This window comes from Salvia miltiorrhiza, chromosome 8 (genome assembly GCF_028751815.1).
Source record: "Salvia miltiorrhiza cultivar Shanhuang (shh) chromosome 8, IMPLAD_Smil_shh, whole genome shotgun sequence".
Taxonomy (NCBI): domain Eukaryota; kingdom Viridiplantae; phylum Streptophyta; class Magnoliopsida; order Lamiales; family Lamiaceae; genus Salvia; species Salvia miltiorrhiza.
This window is the reverse complement of record NC_080394.1, coordinates 6,316,034-6,334,613: the sequence shown is the minus strand read 5'-3', so window position 1 is coordinate 6,334,613 and position 18,580 is coordinate 6,316,034. Positions and strand designations below refer to the sequence as shown.

Sequence of the window (18,580 nt, the reverse complement as noted above, 5' to 3'; positions counted from 1 at the left end):
AAACATTCAGCACAGTAGGAATAAAAAACTACCCCATCACCATTGCGCTACTTATGTGGACTGAACGAGGCACAAGAACTGTCCTAAAAAACCTCCCAAATTCAACAAAATTACCACAACTTGCATTTCGCCTCCACTTCATCTTCCTTTCACATTCAACAAAAAGATACCCTTTTTATTTTCTAGGTTTCAAGAATATAACCCAGCTGAGAGATTGATGTCCGAAAACACGCTTCTGCGCTAAGAATATCTTTTTGAAAACAGATAGATATTTGAAACCCCAGGAAGCCGATTGAAGAACAAATTCGATGGAAACTGCGAAATCGAAATTAAAAACCAACATATATGCGAAACTCTAGATCTATGGGGATATCAGATGAAATTACACACAAGTTGGATTCAGATGAAAATTTTCGAAAAAACAAAATTTACGCATCAGAGTGGCAAATCAATGGGGATATCATTTTATTCCTCCCAATTCGAACATTACCTAAGACTTTCTTCATCGCAGAGACGGCGCATACAGAAGGAAAAGAAAATGGGAGGGGCAATGACCTTATTTCGAGCTTTGAATTAATTTTCAAGAGGGGCAATTAAGTCAAGTCCAAAATAAAACCAGAGTACTGTTCAACCTTGGAAACGGTAACTGAGGGGGGGCGCCGGTTGTGTAAGCGTGATTAAACAGTGATTTTGGACCGGGCCGTGCCTCATTTCCGGGCTCGGCGTGATGCGTGTCCCAGATACCAAACACACGTTTAATCCAGTATACCTATACTAATACGCCTTAAACCAAGCTACCAAACGCGGCCTTAAATTTATTAGTCTCTAGTCTTCAAAAAAAAATAAAAAATATTAGTCTCTACATATTTTGGCCCTCTTAATTTTGTGGGCCTGCATATACTAATTCAACATAATCTAGTAAGCTAGTATTTTGATAAATAAGAAATAAAATATAAATATTATGAATTAGTTATTTGATAATTTAAATTAAATAATAAATTAATATTTTAACCTGATATTATTAATAAACTTAAAATAAATAAAAAAAATCAAGTTATCTCTAGTTTGACCGCCAACTTTTGCTGTTCGGCCGCCGCCTCCAAGAAGTGCAACCCAGGTGGATCGCCCCACCCCGCCGCCTGCCCACCGGCAGCGATGAACACAAACAGAGAAGCACACACAGTTATGGCAGGAGCCCAAACTGCAGCGTAAATTATTACATCTGCAATTTTACAAAGCAGAAGCACTCATTCATCCCCTTTTTCGTCACTTACTTCCCCTCTTAACTTAGCTCATGCCACCATTGCCGGAATCGCAACCATATTTTCACAAATCACTCGGTCATCCCAATGCTAAACTAGGGTTAATTTTGCGGTTTGGTCATATTCTATTAGAAAGCAAGTTTGTGCCCGCCACCTGTTTGATGAATATCCCCAGAATCAGCTTCCCATAAATCAACTGAATTCATGTTCCACACACGCCTTCGAACAATGTTCCGTCAACACCAATCGCTCGCGCGGAGTGTGAATTTTTCAGCTGAGACCTGTTCGCCTCGTGCACTATGCCCTGCTACTGCCTCCGATTTCGTTGAGCTGCCGCGAAAGCTGAAACGGTCTGAGCGGAAGCCATGGGTGACCGACGTCACCGAACTCAAGCGTCGAGAGAGATGGAGAAGACAAGCGAGGAGGGTTGTTCGAGAGGTCAAGTTAAAGCCTCCCGATAATGGGTTGTTGGTGAAAGAATTAATCCCAGTTGCTCGTGATGTTCTCGCTGCTAGAACACGATTGCTCTCTTGCGTTTCCAGAGTTTCCGACAGCGTTCCCATCTTCGTTTGCAGGTGATCAGTCACGTCCTCCACTTGATTTAGCAGTGGATAAGTTTGTCTTGATCAATGATGTTATGGTGTAGGGTGTGTGGAGATGTGCATATTGGTGATCCACCGCATAAGATTAGAAGTTGTGATGTGAGTGGTAGCTTGAAGAGCAAAGAGCATGTATGGAAGAGAGGCGGCGTTGATTGCATAGTGCCTGTTGTGGAATCCTTTCATCTGTATGATAGGCTGGGAAGGGCCGTTTCACACGAGGAGCGGCTGGAGGTGGATCGCGTTCCAGCTATTTTAGAACTCTGCATTCAGGGTGGCGTGGACATGCCCGAGTATCCAACAAGAAGGCGCGACTTCCCAGTCTACCTGGTTGCTGGAAGGTTGATAGACTTCGAGAAGAGGTTCCCCAAAAATGGCTTCTCAGGGAAGGACATAAACATAAGAACCTCTGGATTCTGGCAGATGAGGAAGAGGTTGAATGAAGATCGGGGGCCTTTGGATTTTCCATGTAACGATCTCAAAGGTTGGTTTTCTTATGCCTAATCTTTTAGAAACTTGGATTTTCCCTCATCAAAAACATCAGAGATCTTCTTATGCTGTGTTGGTTTGGATGATAATGGAGCTATTATTATATAATGGTAAAAGGTTAATTGTAGATTCCATCACATGTATCCAAAATATGGTGGCCTATCTTGAAATGAATCTTGTTCCTAAACAAGTGTCATATTTCTATGAAGAAATGATGCCAAAGTGTGTATTTTGAAGCTCATTCTATGTTGATGCATGGTGTAATGGGAAGTAGTTTTGGTTGAGCAGAGTGTGCAGAGCAAGGAATGGAAGCATTGGAGAAGTTGCGGAGCGGAGTTGGGAGACTGATGAAGAAGTACGGTGTGATCACGTGCGCGTATTGCAGCGAGGTGCAAGTAGGGCCTAAAGGGCACCGGGTGAGGCTGTGTAAGGCGTTCAAGCACCAGATGAGGGACGGGCAGCACGATTGGCAGGAGGCCACCTTTGACGACATCTTCCCTCCAGTTTACGTGTGGCACGTGCCCAACCAACCCAACTCGCTCCTCGTTGATGCTCTCAAGAGATACTACGGGAAGTCACCTGCATTGGTGGAGCTGTTTGCACAAGCCGGAGCTCAACTAGGAGAAAACTATAGGGGAATCATGAGAGCAGATGTTGTGGTTCCCAGTTTGGATGAGGAAAGGTTGGCTGTTTGAACCTGGTATATAAATCTTTTTGTTTCTCCTACAATCTAGCTTCTTCAACTTGATTCTTCTACATTTTGACTGCATTGTAGCTTCCTCTAAGATTCTTTGATGTTTTCAGCTTTTCTTCTGCACTTCTTAGTTCTTACTAGCTTCTGTTTCACAGTTTCAAAGATGCTATGCTCCAAAAATGAGCTTTTAGTTGCTCTTCTTCATACTTACAACTTTACTTTTAAAATGGCTCCAAAGTATTGAATCTATGCAAATCTATCTCCCCACAATTTTCTAATACCAGCCTATTTTCATGGAATTGACTTGTAAAAATGTGTGTGTGTGTGTGTTTGTGTGTGTTTATTTAAATACCATATCTCAGGTAACGTCGAATTCATGATGATCACATTCAGCTTTTTAACAACTGAAAAATTTGTGCAGAGATAGATTTGTATAGATTTTTGTAGTTTAAATATTAATTAATCAAAATTGATAGTTTAAAATAAGGCCGGGAAGAATGGTTAATCATTTACCGTGTGTTATCTTTGGTTGATAAATTATCATGAAAAAAAGAGGATAATAAAAAATTCTTCAATTTAAATTCCCTCTTTCGTTTTCCTCATTTTCTACAAAAGTTCCATTAAATCCCTTCTTTCTTTTTCCACATTTTCTATAAAGAGAAGTTTCTCATTTAGTCATTTTCACTTGAAGGAGGGATAATATTATTAAACCCAAAAATTTAGGAATAATATTATCCCTTCCTGAAGTGATAACAAAAAATGAGAAAGGGTGAAATTATCTTTTGTTAAAAATGAGGGAAAAGAAAAGGGGAATTTAAGGAGACAAATTTTTGTTATCCCTCTTTTTTTTCATGACTTAAAATAAATAAGACAAACTTTGATAAGATTTTGTGTTTAGAGATCTTAAAGAAGCGGTGGAAAATTACTTGAAGAAACTTTTTTTATTGATACCTTATAATATCACAAGATTTAGAATACAATAAATATATGCCCAAAGTAGTAGACAGTAGATTATTTTTGAAAGAGGAGAGTGTTCCCAGTGTTGATGAAATGAGAATACCAATGTGCTGAGAATTTGGGATATCTCTTCAAATCTTTGTCATCCAAATCAACATAGTAAAGGCCGAAGCTGGAGTTATAACCATCCAATAATTCAAAACAATCTAAGAATGTCCATTCGAAATACCCCTTCGTATTCGATCCATTCCTATCGATGCACCCATCAATAAATAAAGTCAATTTTCAGAATCATACAAACCCTACTTTGTTTGTGACTCACTTCAAAACATGATTGTCGATTACTAGTTACGTTGTAGTTGCCCAACTTGAACGAGGAGGGGGGTTTCAAATTATTTTCCATAACTATGATAGCTATAATCTAATTACTAAAATCTATTAAAATCCGACTTTAATGTATAAGTTAACAAATAATCCGTGCGCAAAGTAAGACACCAAACTACAACATTAAATTTTTTGCTCCATCCGTCCACAAAAAATATTTCATTTTTGTCATTTTGCAATGTCCATAAAAATTAATCTCATTTTACTTTTGGAAACTTTCTATCACATGATCGACCCATTTCTACACTCACAATACAACTATTAACACTACCTTTTTAAGTGGGACCTTTTTCTCCACTTACAATAAACTAAACTATTTTCATTAAAACTCTTGTCATCCCCTTCTAGGACTATTTTTAGTGGACGGATGGAGTATAAGGTTAAAATTCTTTGATATATGTGAAGATTTTTTGAAAGAATGTACTCCGTCCATCCCACTTATCTTGACACTTTTATTTTGGGCACAGAAATTAAAAATAAGGGGTTAAGGGTGTGAAGTGGATGTGCACCATTTGTTTAATGTGTGTAAAGAAGACAGAGACCACATACTATTTGTGGAAAGTGTCATTATAAATGAGACAAATTAAAAAGGAAAGTATGTCAAGATAACTGGGACGGAGGGAGTAATAAATATAAAAATAGATGGAATAAATTTTTAAAATTTAAATGAGATTTAAAGAAAAAACTAAAGAGGCAGCACCCTACTCTAGCCAAAACCTTTTAGTTATAGGAAATTCTAGCCATACAAATAAAAATATGGAAATAATAGCATTTTTGACTGAAATACCCTTTTAGTGTGTAACAGTATAAAATACTCTATTACACACATTTTATAAGCGAAAAAGTGTGTAACAGTGTAAAATACACTGTTACACACTTTTTCGCAATCACACACTTTTACGTAATTACACATTTTTGAGAAAAAGTGTGTAACATTGTAAAATACACTATTACACGATTTTTGAAAAAGTGTGTAACAGTGTATTTTACACTGTTACACACTTTTTTGCAGTTACACACTTTTACGTTATTACACACTTTTCCGAAAAAGTGTGTAACAGTATTAAGGGTATAATTGTACATTTACATTAAAAAAGGCTAGTTTTTCCATATTTTTATTTGGGTGGACATTTTTTCCTTTTCTTATCCAAGAAGTGCTAATTGAGCCCATTAACTCAAAACTAAAATGCATATAAAGATTTCTTTTTTATGGAATTTGTAAATAAATTTACCATCAACATTATTATTATTATTTTATTAAAGGTGGATCCGTCCCTTTTTAGACATTCTTTAATAAAACGCATATTTAAAACATTAATAAAATACAAATTGAGACGGCAACTGTACCTGAGAGCATCAAGTACACTAGAGATGAAAGCACGCAAATATTCGACTCGAGGTGTGTCCAACAACGTTCCATTGCGCCGTGTCTTTTGACCTGAAAATACAATTTTGTGAAACTCATCATCATCATCATCATCATCATCATCATCATCATCATCGATCGACAGAGAGAGAGAGACCGTTTTCATGGATATAAACAGGAGGATTGCCATAAGCTTGTTTCATATACTCCAGCGTGTGGTAAAGCCCCGAAGGCGTCGTGGGATACTGATCAACACACATATCAATGTCGTTATGACCAAAACCAAACGCAGATCAAACGTCACAAAATCTTTCATGTTTTCACCTGATCAGGCGGTGCGTCGCCCTGCACATCTGCAATACAAAACCAGAATTCTTCACAAACAAATATGAATCAAACCAATATACATCAATGGTAAGAAGCCTTACAAATCATATCTGCTGCCATATCAGTCAACAAACCACCCTGAAGGCTTAGGATGCTGGGATTGTCCTTGGCTAATATTGTGTAGTAATGGTTCAACCCTATGAAGTCAGACGACCCCTTTACACGCTCCACCTCGTCTGCGCTGAAGGCTGGGAGCCTTGCTCCCACGTTCTTCTTAACCACCTGTTGGGTATCTTCGCCTTGCCGGGATTACTCCACTTGTTTCCCGAACCTCCGGTCCGTCTCACTTCGTGCTCAGGCACTTCTTCTTCTTCTATTCTTCTCTTCTCAGTTCCTCCTTCCTTCTGTTAGATCTGCACAAAAAAGGGCAAGCAAGGAGTAACAAGATACAAGAAAGTAAAGAAAAGAAATAAAGAAGTAAAAGTTCAGAGAAGGGGAAAAGGTGTCCTCGGGACACAGGGGGCTCAGATTTTCCCCCTTAAACTCAGCAACCCTTCCGGCAGCTGAATGATCAACGGCGAGGTAAGGACAATGGAGCAGCTTCACAGATCTCAACAGAGCAACCAACAACAGGAGCCAAGGTCAGAACTCCGGCAGCTCAGATCTTCTCAGGTAATCACCAAACAGGGCTCCGATGGTCAGGAAAAACCCGGTGATACCTCCACCCACGTCTGGGAATCCCGTATTATCAAGGAGTTTAACCACAAAGGAATAGCAGAGCCTTTCAGTCCTTGATAATCCGTATTCCCGGCATGAGAAAGCATCAGAGATTTAAAGGGAGGTAGGGAGGTGCTGGACAGCAGTAAGGAGTAGGGAGCAGTAATGGAGATGGAGGAACCGAGGGGATGGGCGGTGGAGCGGCGGAGGAGATGGAGAGTCAGGGAGAGAGAGGGATTAGGGTTTGGGAGAGAGAGCGGCGCTGAGTGAAAGTGAGAGAGAGAGAGAGAAACGGGAATTATATATCCGAGGTGTGAGTGGGCTAGGTTTAGAGAATGGGCTGGGATGAGAGATTGGGCTCGGTTCTGGGCCCTGAAGTTGGCCCAGACCCAAAAAGAAAAAGAAAAGGGAGGAGGGAATGAGAAATGGGCCAACCTCACATATCCACCTTTGGCACATTGATCATTCTGTCACCAGGGAAGGGCCATCAATTGAGTTGGAGTTATCATCATAGCCCAATTTTTACTCTTATCTGCCACAAAGTCAAGACAAGAGAGGGTGAGAGAAATATTAAGCATATTTAACTCAATCTCAAACCACAGAGACCAACCCAGGGTAATCACCAATTTCTCAAACCCAAAGGGTTATCATTGAAGACACAGCATGCACACAAGAAAGGCAAAAACAAAGGAGAGACAAGCAGCCACAGAGGCTGAACTTATCACACAAAGTCACAAAGGAATTAACCAGGACCTATATTCAAAGTTTCCAAGCAAGATTCCAGCTTTGCAACTGGAAGACACTTGGTGCCCATATCTGCTGGATTGAATTCAGAGGGAATCTTATCAAGCAAACATCTCCTTTTTCAACTACATCCCTAATGAAGTGATATTTAACAGCAATATGCTTAGTTCTATCATGGAACACAGGGTTTTTGCATAGTTGAATGGCAGATTGACTATCAGAGAAAACAATGGGTTTATCATCAATATATCTAATTTCAGACAGCAAACCATCAAGCCAAAGAGCTTCTTTCACAGCCTCAGTTGCAGCAATATACTCAGATTCAGTAGTAGACAAGGCAACAACGTTTTGCAATTGAGATTTCCAACTAATGCAGGCATTACACAAAGTGAATACATAAGAAGTAGATGACTTCCTACTATCTATATCATTTGCATAGTTAGAATCAACATATCCAACACATTTAATACCATCTTGAGCCTTAGCAAAATTCAGACCATAATGCATAGTAGACTTTAAGTATCTGAGCAACCATTTCAAAGCTTCCCAATGAGAAGCACCAGGATTTGCCATATATCTACTTAAACAAGAAACAGCATAAGCAATATCAGGCCTAGTACTAATCATCAAGTACATGACAGAACCTATAGCATTAGCATATGGAATGTTTCTCATTTCTTCAAGTTCAAGATCAGTTTTAGGGCATTGTTTTTTACTTAATTCAAAGTGAGAACCAAGAGGCACAGTTACAGATCTGCAATTTTCCATATTAAATTTCAAAAGAACTTGTTTCACATAATCACTTTGATGCAACAGCAAGGTGGATTTCTCCCTATCTCTTTCTATGCTCATGCCCAAAATTTTCTTGGCATCACCAAGATTTTTCATGTCAAAGTTTTCACACAACTTTCTCTGCACATTCTCAATAGTTTTTAAACATGGACCAAGCAGCAGCATGTCATCAACATAAAGCAGCAAATACACAGAGGGTTCAGAATTGGAGTAATATAGGCAATGATCAAATTGACTTTTAGAAAAGTTCAAGTTCTGCATGCATTTATCAAATTTGAGATTCCATTGTCTTGGAGACTGTTTAAGACCATACAGAGATTTTTTCAGCAAACACACATGATCAGGGAATTCTTTGCTCACAAAACCCTCAGGCTGTTTCATATAAATGTCATTCTCAAGATCACCATGAAGAAAAGCTGTAGTAACATCCATTTGCTTTAGTTCCCAATTAAAATGAGCACACAAAGCAAGCATAATGCGCACAGTGGTGAACTTAACAACAGGTGCAAAAATTTCATTGTAATCTATGCCCTCCTTTTGAGTGAAGCCCTTAGCTACAAGTCTAGCTTTGTACCTAACATGATCCACCTCATTTTTAATCTTGAATAACCATTTACACTCAACAATGGAACAATCAGCAGGTTTAGGAACAAGAATCCATGTAGAGTTATCATGTAAAGAGTTCATCTCAGACTTCATAGCAGTCAACCATTTATCAGAATTCTCAGAGTTAACAGCTTCAGCATATGAGCATGGCTCAGATTGATCCACATTGTTAAACACATTAAAGGCATACAAAGACATGCTGTAGTCATCAAACCTAGCAGGCTGCCTAACATGTCTCTTTTCTCTATCCCTAGTGAGTTGATAATCATTCTCAAGAACTTCATTGTGGATAGGTTGATGCATAATAGGTTCAGGCTCAACATGATCAGGTACAGCAGGTTCATGCACAATAGGTTCAGGCTCAACATGATCAGGTACAGCAGGTTCATGCACAATAGGTTCAGGCTGAACAACAGGGTCAGGAACAGGAGGGGGTTCAGAGTTTTGCTGTGGTTCCACCTCAAAAGGAACCACAGGTGTGAACATAAATTCATATCTAGTAAGATCATGAGCATTCGAGTTCTCCACCTCACTTGGAGTTGCAGATTGTGAGGATTCAAGTAGACAAGGAAAATTCAATTCATTGAAAGACACATCTCTACTTATACATGTTTTAAATCCAGGAACAGACTTATCCCACAATCTATAACCCTTAACACCCTCAGGATATCCAAGAAAAATGCATTTCTTAGCTCTAGGTTCTAGTTTCCCAACATTCTGATGGACATAGGCAGCACATCCAAACACTTTTAAGTGATTTAAACACACAGGCTTGTCATAGAAAACAGACTCAGGAAGTTTGCCATGCAAGGGAACAGAAGGGGATCTGTTAATCAAATAAACAGCAGTCATAAGAGCTTCACCCCAAAAATGTTTTGAAAGACCAGATGCAACAAGTAGACTTCTAACTCTCTCAAGGAGAGTCCTATTCATCCTTTCAACAACTCCATTCTGCTGTGGAGTGTAAGGGACAGACTTGTGCCTAATGATGCCTAAATCAGAACACCAAGTATCCATGGAATGATTGCAAAATTCAAGACCATTGTCAGTTCTGATGCACTTAATCCTTTTCTTGGTTTGATTTTGAATTTCATTAGCCCATTTTGAAAGTTTTTCAAACACATCAGACTTGTTTTTCATGAGAAATACCCAAGTTTTCCTTGAAAAATCATCTATAACAGATAAGAAGTACATGTTTCCACCATGGGTGGGCACCTTAGCAGGGCCCCAAACATCAGCATGAATGTATTCAAGGATTTCAGAACTGACATGTTTTCTAGGGTAGGGAGTAGTCACAGGAAAAGCAGATTTATGATGTTTACCAAAGATGCAAGGTTCACAGAAAGATATGCCAGACACTTTGTCATTCCCAAAAGACCCAGCTTTTTTCAAAATTTCCATGCCCTTATTACTCATATGACCTAGTCTAGCATGCCAAAGTGCAGACTTATCTTCATGAATCACATTAGCAACATGTAGAGGTACAGACTCAGCACTCACAGCATACAGATTTCCTTTCCTTAGTGCAGAAAAATAAGGCATAGAATCCTTTTTAAACTGGAAGCTTAAGTGATCAACAGAACCAGTTATCATGCTATCAGTAATTTGAGAAACTGACAACAGACTGAATTTCAAGTTTGGCACAAATCTGACTTCAGTTAGAGTGAGAAACTTTCCATTTTCAAATTTTAAACAGACATCACCTTTTCCCATGATTTCACAGTTCTGCCCATCAGCCAAAGCAACATGTCCAGATTTAACAGGTTGGAGATTATGAATCATATGCTCAAATGGGGTAACATGGAAAGTGCAACCAGAATCAATGAGCCATTCACTGGAACTCATAGTTTTTGAAATAGCATTGGAGTAGCTGATGAACTGAAAATCATAATCATGCATCATGTACACACCATCTTCTTCATACACATTATTAGCATTCTGATTAGATTCTTCTGGGACATATTCCTTTTTCTTCTTAGGAAGTTTGCATCTGTTTATAAAATGTCCAGGTTTTCCACAATTCCAGCAAACTTTCCTAGGTTTTTGGTCAGAGTACTGATTTTGACCTCTATTTTCACCATTCTGATTATCAGATCTCATGTCCTTGGGTTTTTCAAAATTCTTACCCCTATTGAAGTTCTGGGGTTGATTTTTATTAACATACAGAATCTCACCATGCAAAGGTTTTGATTTTATCAATTTCAGCTCACTCTCCTTAGACTTAAGCCCATTAATGATCATATCACATGTGACTTTAGCACCACCATATTTTAGAGCAGATTTCACCTCAACAAATGATTCAGGTATGGAGTTTAACAAAATCTGGGGTGCATATTTTTCAATTGAGTCATCTCCAGCAAGCTTTAAGTCATGAAGCAGTTTATTGAAAATTTCCATATTTGTGTCAACATCTTTAGAGGAATCCATTTGGAAAGACATAAACTGATTTTGTAAAGACCAAGTGGATACTTCAGATGGTGCAGCATAAATGGAGTTTAGTTCATCCCATAGTTCTTTAGCACATGCATGGTGTGACACTTTCCTTACAACAGAACTGCTTAAATTCAACAGAATTGTTGCCCTAGCATTATCATTCATGTCATGCAATTTTTCATCAGTGACAGTTTTATCAATTTTAGTTAATAAAGCCTTATTAACCTTCTCCTTAACAAGAATGCATTCTATTTTGGTTTTCCAGTCCTGAAAATCATCCCGGCCATTGAATGGCACCAAATGCATGTTGTTCATGATGAATGCAGATGAAAACAAGGAAGATCACTCAAGCACAGAGCAAGAGACACCACAGTAAAGGCCACCAAGACCTTAAAGAGGAAACAAAATGGAGTTCAGGAGCAGGGAAGAGCCCAGATCTCAGCACAGATAGATCTGTGGAGCAAGGATTCACACTGGTCCCTCCAAAAGTTCCAACAGGACTTAACAAAGTCCAGAAACTCTCAATCTGAGGGAGTTTTCAAGGTATTCAACCTTTAAGAGAACAAGAATACAGAGAGAAAACAGAGAGCACAGCAGAAGTTACAAGTGTTCTACTGTAAGCCTCGTATCAATCAAGCTATCCAGGCTACCACGCACGAGAAGACACTTTAAAGTGAATTCAGACGGACTGGACCGTAAGCTTAGACCAACGGTGAGCGTTTGAATGCTCTTGAGGTTACAGGAGAAAAACGCAGGAACACAAACAAAAACAGCAAGCGGAAGCAAACAAGAGAGCAGGATCGCAAGATACCAACAAAGAAAAGAAAAACAGCACCTTGACCAAGCCTAGATCTAGGAGCTAGGGTTTCAGCCGATTTACCCGAGCCAGACTCTTCAGGAGGAAGAGCTGGACTTACCCTTCTCCTTGCTCGTCGGGAGCGAAATGGCGCAGCCAAAGGGCGGCGGGGTGAGAGGGATGTGTTCGGAGGGAGCCCCGGCAAGGTCCCCGTGGCTCTGATACCACTGTTGGGTATCTTCGCCTTGCCGGGATTACTCCACTTGTTTCCCGAACCTCCGGTCCGTCTCACTTCGTGCTCAGGCACTTCTTCTTCTTCTATTCTTCTCTTCTCAATTCCTCCTTCCTTCTGTTAGATCTGCACAAAAAAGGGCAAGCAAGGAGTAACAAGATACAAGAAAGTAAAGAAAAGAAATAAAGAAGTAAAAGTTCAGAGAAGGGGAAAAGGTGTCCTCGGGACACAGGGGGCTCAGATTTTCCCCCTTAAACTCAGCAACCCTTCCGGCAGCTGAATGATCAACGGCGAGGTAAGGACAATGGAGCAGCTTCACAGATCTCAACAGAGCAACCAACAACAGGAGCCAAGGTCAGAACTCCGGCAGCTCAGATCTTCTCAGGTAATCACCAAACAGGGCTCCGATGGTCAGGAAAAACCCGGTGATACCTCCACCCACGTCTGGGAATCCCGTATTATCAAGGAGTTTAACCACAAAGGAATAGCAGAGCCTTTCAGTCCTTGATAATCCGTATTCCCGGCATGAGAAAGCATCAGAGATTTAAAGGGAGGTAGGGAGGTGCTGGACAGCAGTAAGGAGTAGGGAGCAGTAATGGAGATGGAGGAACCGAGGGGATGGGCGGTGGAGCGGCGGAGGAGATGGAGAGTCAGGGAGAGAGAGGGATTAGGGTTTGGGAGAGAGAGCGGCGCTGAGTGAAAGTGAGAGAGAGAGAGAGAAACGGGAATTATATATCCGAGGTGTGAGTGGGCTAGGTTTAGAGAATGGGCTGGGATGAGAGATTGGGCTCGGTTCTGGGCCCTGAAGTTGGCCCAGACCCAAAAAGAAAAAGAAAAGGGAGGAGGGAATGAGAAATGGGCCAACCTCACACCACCTCGGGGTAGTCTCCCAACACCAGAGGGTCGATCATCCTGCAAATTCAACTATTTCATCAAACAAAATTTTCTGTCTTTAATGCTGGAAATCGGATTCTATCTACGCCTTACCAACCAATGAGGAAGTCCTTGACTCTTTGAGCTGCAGCTATATCTTCTCTACTATCTGTGTAAGGAACTGGCCACAATACGTAGATGTTAAATCCCACATAACCTTTCTGAGCAGCCTGCGTAATCAATTAAGACGCGTATCATTTCACATCATATGCTCATGAGCTCATCTATATGTAACAATTCTGTTGCAAACCTTGTATTTTTCCTTGTAGAGACGCGCAGCAGCTGAATGAGCCAACAAGATGTTGTGGCCGACAACATAAGGTTCGGTTGAGGAGTTGCCCTTGGAACAGGACGAGCAGCGCCCTGGTGGGCTAGTTCCTTGCACATAACCGCCCATGGTGAAAATGTTGGCCTCGTTTACTGTAGTCCAGTGACGAACCCTGTCTCCGAATTCCCTAAAACAGACTTCAGCGTAGGCTCTGAAGTCGTCCCTGTATGCAGAGTAGAGAAGCAGGTACATGATTATCAAAATATGGTAATGGTAACAGTGATGGTAAGATTGCGGAAGACGCACACAACTTTTGTACTAAGCCATCCGCCATACTCATCTTCAAGAATTTGTGGAAGATCTATGTGATACAGAGTTACATGTGGCTCTATTCCTGCATCATCAAACTCTTTTTAGAGACAGATTTTGCATGCAGCAAGTTGAAAAGAGGAATGAGGTGTTACCATTGTTTATAAGTTGGTTGATGAGATTATTGTAGTATTGCAGTCCCTTTGGATTAAGAGGTCCTCTTCCAGCTGCGTGAGATATACAGCACAAGTTAAGCAATACAGAAAAATGTGGAGAATCTATGAGCTTAGACATACACATACCGGGGATTAGCCTAGACCATGATATGGAGAATCTAAAAGCTTCCAATCCCATCTCAGACATCAATTTTACATCCTCCTGCAAATCATGCATCATTGCATTTGCACACTCAATTCAAACCCCATAGTAATTAAGTTTATTACCTTGTACTTGTGATATCCATCGCATGCAACGTCTCCATTGGCACCTTCTGTGCCACCTGAATTATAGTTTTCATAAACAAAACAAAAAAGAGAGGAGTGAAAATTTAAAATGCCCTATTTTCTTAAGCTATATATGAAAAATGTCTTTTTTTATAAACACAAGAATCCTATGGCCTATTCTTTAAATACCCTTGATGTTGATGGCTTACACATTTGACAGATTTAACGCCTATCAGTCGTAAATATGTAAGAAAAAAATGAAAAAGGGAACGATTCAACACCTATCAATCAAGAATTCATCTAGCCAGTGGGTAAATCATCTAACCGGTCGAGCGGTCAAATCATTTCACTAGGCAGCCAGATCATCTAGCCACTCGAATTATCTAGCCGTCCGACGCTAGATGAATTCTTGACTAATAGCTGTCAAAAGACGTAACATGAGAAGGTAAAATAAGTTATTCACTCAAACTTAGCATAAAATACTTAAAGTTTATAAATTAGGACATAAAATGCTTAATGAATAGAGCCTATTAGAGTCAAAGGGTTTTTTAGGACAGTAATTTAAGTTGATTTAGAAATTAGGACAATAATTGTCGGACTTGTAAAAATAGGACACTAATTAATAAGCGTTGCACCCGCAGGATATTTCTCGGCCAATTATCGAATTTTTGGACTTTCCTGCATGGGCCAAGAACATGACATCCTATTTAGAGCCGTGAAAATGACGTGCTTGCCACGTAATCAACCCCTCCGTGCGGGTTGTCATGTGCTTGGTCCGTGCGGAAAAGTTCGAAAATTCAATAATTGGTTCAGAAATATCCTGCGGCTGCAGGTACAACCTTTATTAATTAGTGTCCTATTTTTACAAGTTCAAAAGTTATTGTCCTAATTTTCAAATCAACCTAAGTTACTATCTAAAAAACCCTCTAACTCGAGCCTATTAACACAAAAAAAGAAATACTACTACAATATAGAGTGGAAGTAGTGGTAAAAGGTAAACCAGAGTGAGCGAAAGTGTCCCAAAAGCTAGGAGTTCTTCCATCCTCAAAGGCCGCTCCCTCGTACTTTTTTTGTTTCAAACAAAGGAAATGAAGAAAATAAGATTGCTGCATTCTTGCTAATAATTAACTAATTTGAAACGACGTAATATTATTGCAAAGTTGCGCTAATATGCGGTTTGCTTAACTTTCTTTTGGGAACAAAGTCGCGTAAAGGAGAAGAAAATGAAAGGTGAAATTGCGTGGTGGACGTCACCTGATACGCGGCGGTTCCAGAGCCGAAAACAAAGTCCGCCGGGAAATCAGCTCGCCCGTAGCCCTCGACGGCGGCGCCGCCGAAGTGCACCACCACCAGAAAAAGCGTTGAGATCATAGCATTCACCATATCGGTTTCTGCTCAGGGATTGGTGCTTCAATAGCAGTCGTACCACTCTTTTCATACGATGAATTAGAGCGAGTTTGTTTGATCTTAGTATAAGCTGTCCACGTGCTATCCCTGTCAATAATGTCGATGTGATTTTAAGATTATTTTCTTTCCTTTGATGGAAAGTTGGCAATGTTATTGATGGGTTTCGAGTTTTTTTTGTCCACAAAATTAAATAAGTACTATTCTTCAAGCTAATGTGATCGAAAGTCATTGTATGTTAGTGGGAGAGGTTTCCGCGAGAATATCATATTTTTGTGATACCTAAGAACTAATCACAATAGTTGATTTGGACAAATTCAATTATTTGTTCAACAGTAAGACATGATTATCGTTATTCATGTATTTTATGTACTAACAGAAAGAACGAATGTTGTACGTGTAATAATGTTATTTTAATTGATAATCTATTATTTAAAAAAAATATTAATTCATTACTTTTATTAGATAATTTATTGGATGAATATATTTATTTATAAGCCTTATCAATAGCTATAGATATAAAATATTCTTTATAAATTTGGATGACAAATAAATGTATATCAAAATATATTTATATTTTATAAATATATAACAATGGTAAAATAGGTAATCCACAAGTTGTGCCTCAGACTGCCTTAGGTTTTTTTTCTATTAGTATAGATATAGATTTGTTTATGGTTCGTCATAACATCGTTGTTTATAGGGATATCAATCGGGTCAGTCCACGGGGTTTCGCGCCAGCCCTATCGGGTTTTGGGTTAATCGGGCTGGATATTTTGTCGGGTTATAAATTTTCAACCCTAACCCTAAATACTCGGGTTTCGGGCTAGCCCATCGGGCTAGTCAGCTTAAATGCGTAAAAATAAAATAATCATTTATATTTTGTTATTTTTAATGATCTAATGCATAATGTATAAAAGATATATAGTAATCAAAGATATAAATTATATAGCAAGCATGAAATGCAAAAATATAAGATATTGAAAAAAATATCAAGATTACATAACATATAAAATAAGTTGATAACAATAAAATGTTCAACTTTGTTAACAAAAAAATATTAAAATATCCAACAATAGTTTGAATTCATAGAATCAAAGCATCTAAAAAATACAGAAAAGTGAAATGATAAGAATTTATAATATTTTGTCATTTTTTTATTTTTATATCTAAATATTTAATATTAAGTATAATACCAAAGCAGGCAAAGCTTCCTAAAATGATTATAATATGATTAAGTGACTTTCTTTATTTCTCAAATAAAAAAGACCATTCCCATATTTTTATATGAGATGTAGTGTGACGTGTAACAATGTAAATTTAACGGAGAAGAAGAGCATGTCTTTTATACCCCAAACTTTCATCATAATTACCAATATCACGCCCAAAATAATACACTTCATTGCTAGTGCTACTTGCTCTTATTCATTATCTCGATCACTTATTCTACATATGTATGCAATGTACTAGTATTTTTGTTTTCAACCTTCAATATCATGTTATCTCGATCACTTATTCTACATATGTATAGTCTTTTTTTTTCAACCTTCAATATTATATATCAGCATGCTATCTTTAATTGATAAATTTATCATAAAAAAAGAGAAACAATAGAAAAAAAAAATCATTTTAAATCTCTTCCTTTTTTGTTTTTCTTTTCTACAAAATAAAATTTCACCATCTTTTATTTCTTATTTTCACTGCAATGAGAAATAATATTATCTCTCATTTTTGGTGATAAATTCAGCCAATGAGAATACGCCCTATACTTATATTTATAAGGATAGAGAGACTAGCCCCTGTTGCTTAATATATATTGGAAAAAAATGATATATACATTTTTTGAAAGACAAAATATATAATATACTCACATTTTCTAAAAGATATAAATTGTATCGATTATGACTATTTTGCCCTTATACCACTTTAACATACTCCTACAATTTAATTATAATTTGTAGAAAAAGTAAAACACGTCCCCCTACCCACTGTTGCCCGACGACCACCGTCGCGCTTCTCCAACCGCCGCGTTTTCACCACAAGAACGCTTCTCAAATCATCCACCAACACCACCGACTGCCGCAATACACAAACCGATTCATCACCAGTGCCACCAATCCATAGATCCACCAACACCACTATACATACTTGACTAGTATCAAGCATTGAGCATTCGAGCAACGATGTTGAGCGATAGTTCAATTTGAGAGAGAGAAAAAAAAAGTGGCGGCGCAATGTGATGACAAAGCGAGCCGAATCTATTAATTATTCCGACGAAGGCTAAAGAGAGGAGCCAAATCTTAAAAAAAAAGATGGATGAGGATCGATTGATTATTCCAACGAAGGCAAGAGAGCTAGCGGATGTTGCAATCGAATCCATTCATGCTTCCGATGAAGCCAAGAGAAGAGGACGGAACCAGATCTATTGATTTTACCGACGAAAGAGGGAGACGACTCCACTAGACCTGTTGATTTTTTCGGCGAAGAAAAGAGAAGAGGAGAGTGCTTGGATTTGAAAGAGAGAAGTCGCCCGACATTTAAGAGCGGAAAATATACGAGGGAGGGAGAAATGGAAAAAAAAAAAAAAAAACGATAGGTGAAATTATTAAAAGCTAAATTATTTGGCATACTTTATTGCCAATATGAGTAGATTTTAACTTGAAGTGTGCATTGCACTTCTAATCCCATCAGAATTTACCGTAGTCTATAGGCTAAATTTGCATGTCACGTAAACTAACTTGGTAAAGCGCATAATAAGAATAACTAAAAAAAATAAAACATTTGCACGTTAAATTTATTTGATTTAACAATATCAACAAAACAAG

General features: G+C 38.7%; 2 protein-coding genes across 4 annotated transcripts; one reads left to right on the top strand and one right to left on the bottom strand.

Annotated features, from left to right (window-relative positions):
- Positions 1–1,043: 1,043 nt before the first annotated feature.
- LOC131000440 (APO protein 3, mitochondrial-like) lies at positions 1,044–3,237 on the top strand. The gene is made up of 3 exons (XM_057926347.1): positions 1,044–1,837; positions 1,909–2,345; positions 2,639–3,237. The coding sequence occupies exons 1-3, from the start codon at positions 1,467–1,469 to the stop codon at positions 3,043–3,045; spliced, it is 1,215 nt and encodes a 404-aa protein (XP_057782330.1). The 5' UTR covers positions 1,044–1,466; the 3' UTR covers positions 3,046–3,237.
- A 729-nt stretch (positions 3,238–3,966) lies between these two features.
- LOC131000438 (beta-glucosidase 10-like) lies at positions 3,967–15,918 on the bottom strand. 3 transcript variants are annotated; one of them, XM_057926344.1, is made up of 14 exons: positions 15,606–15,918; positions 15,352–15,415; positions 14,352–14,407; positions 14,211–14,286; positions 14,064–14,135; positions 13,906–13,993; positions 13,582–13,822; positions 13,386–13,501; positions 13,274–13,310; positions 6,180–6,360; positions 6,076–6,104; positions 5,909–5,996; positions 5,733–5,823; positions 3,967–4,251 (listed from the first exon to the last, which is right to left on the bottom strand). In XM_057926344.1, exons 1-14 carry the CDS (start codon positions 15,732–15,734, stop codon positions 4,056–4,058), a joined length of 1,464 nt encoding a protein of 487 aa, XP_057782327.1. In that variant the 5' UTR covers positions 15,735–15,918; the 3' UTR covers positions 3,967–4,055. The 3 variants fall into 3 exon arrangements, with proteins under 3 accessions (XP_057782327.1, XP_057782329.1, XP_057782328.1); XM_057926345.1 differs by having other exon boundaries at positions 4,087–4,251; positions 5,733–5,815; XM_057926346.1 differs by lacking the exons at positions 15,352–15,415; positions 15,606–15,918 and adding an exon at positions 14,633–14,752.
- Between the last annotated feature and the right edge of the window lie 2,662 nt (positions 15,919–18,580).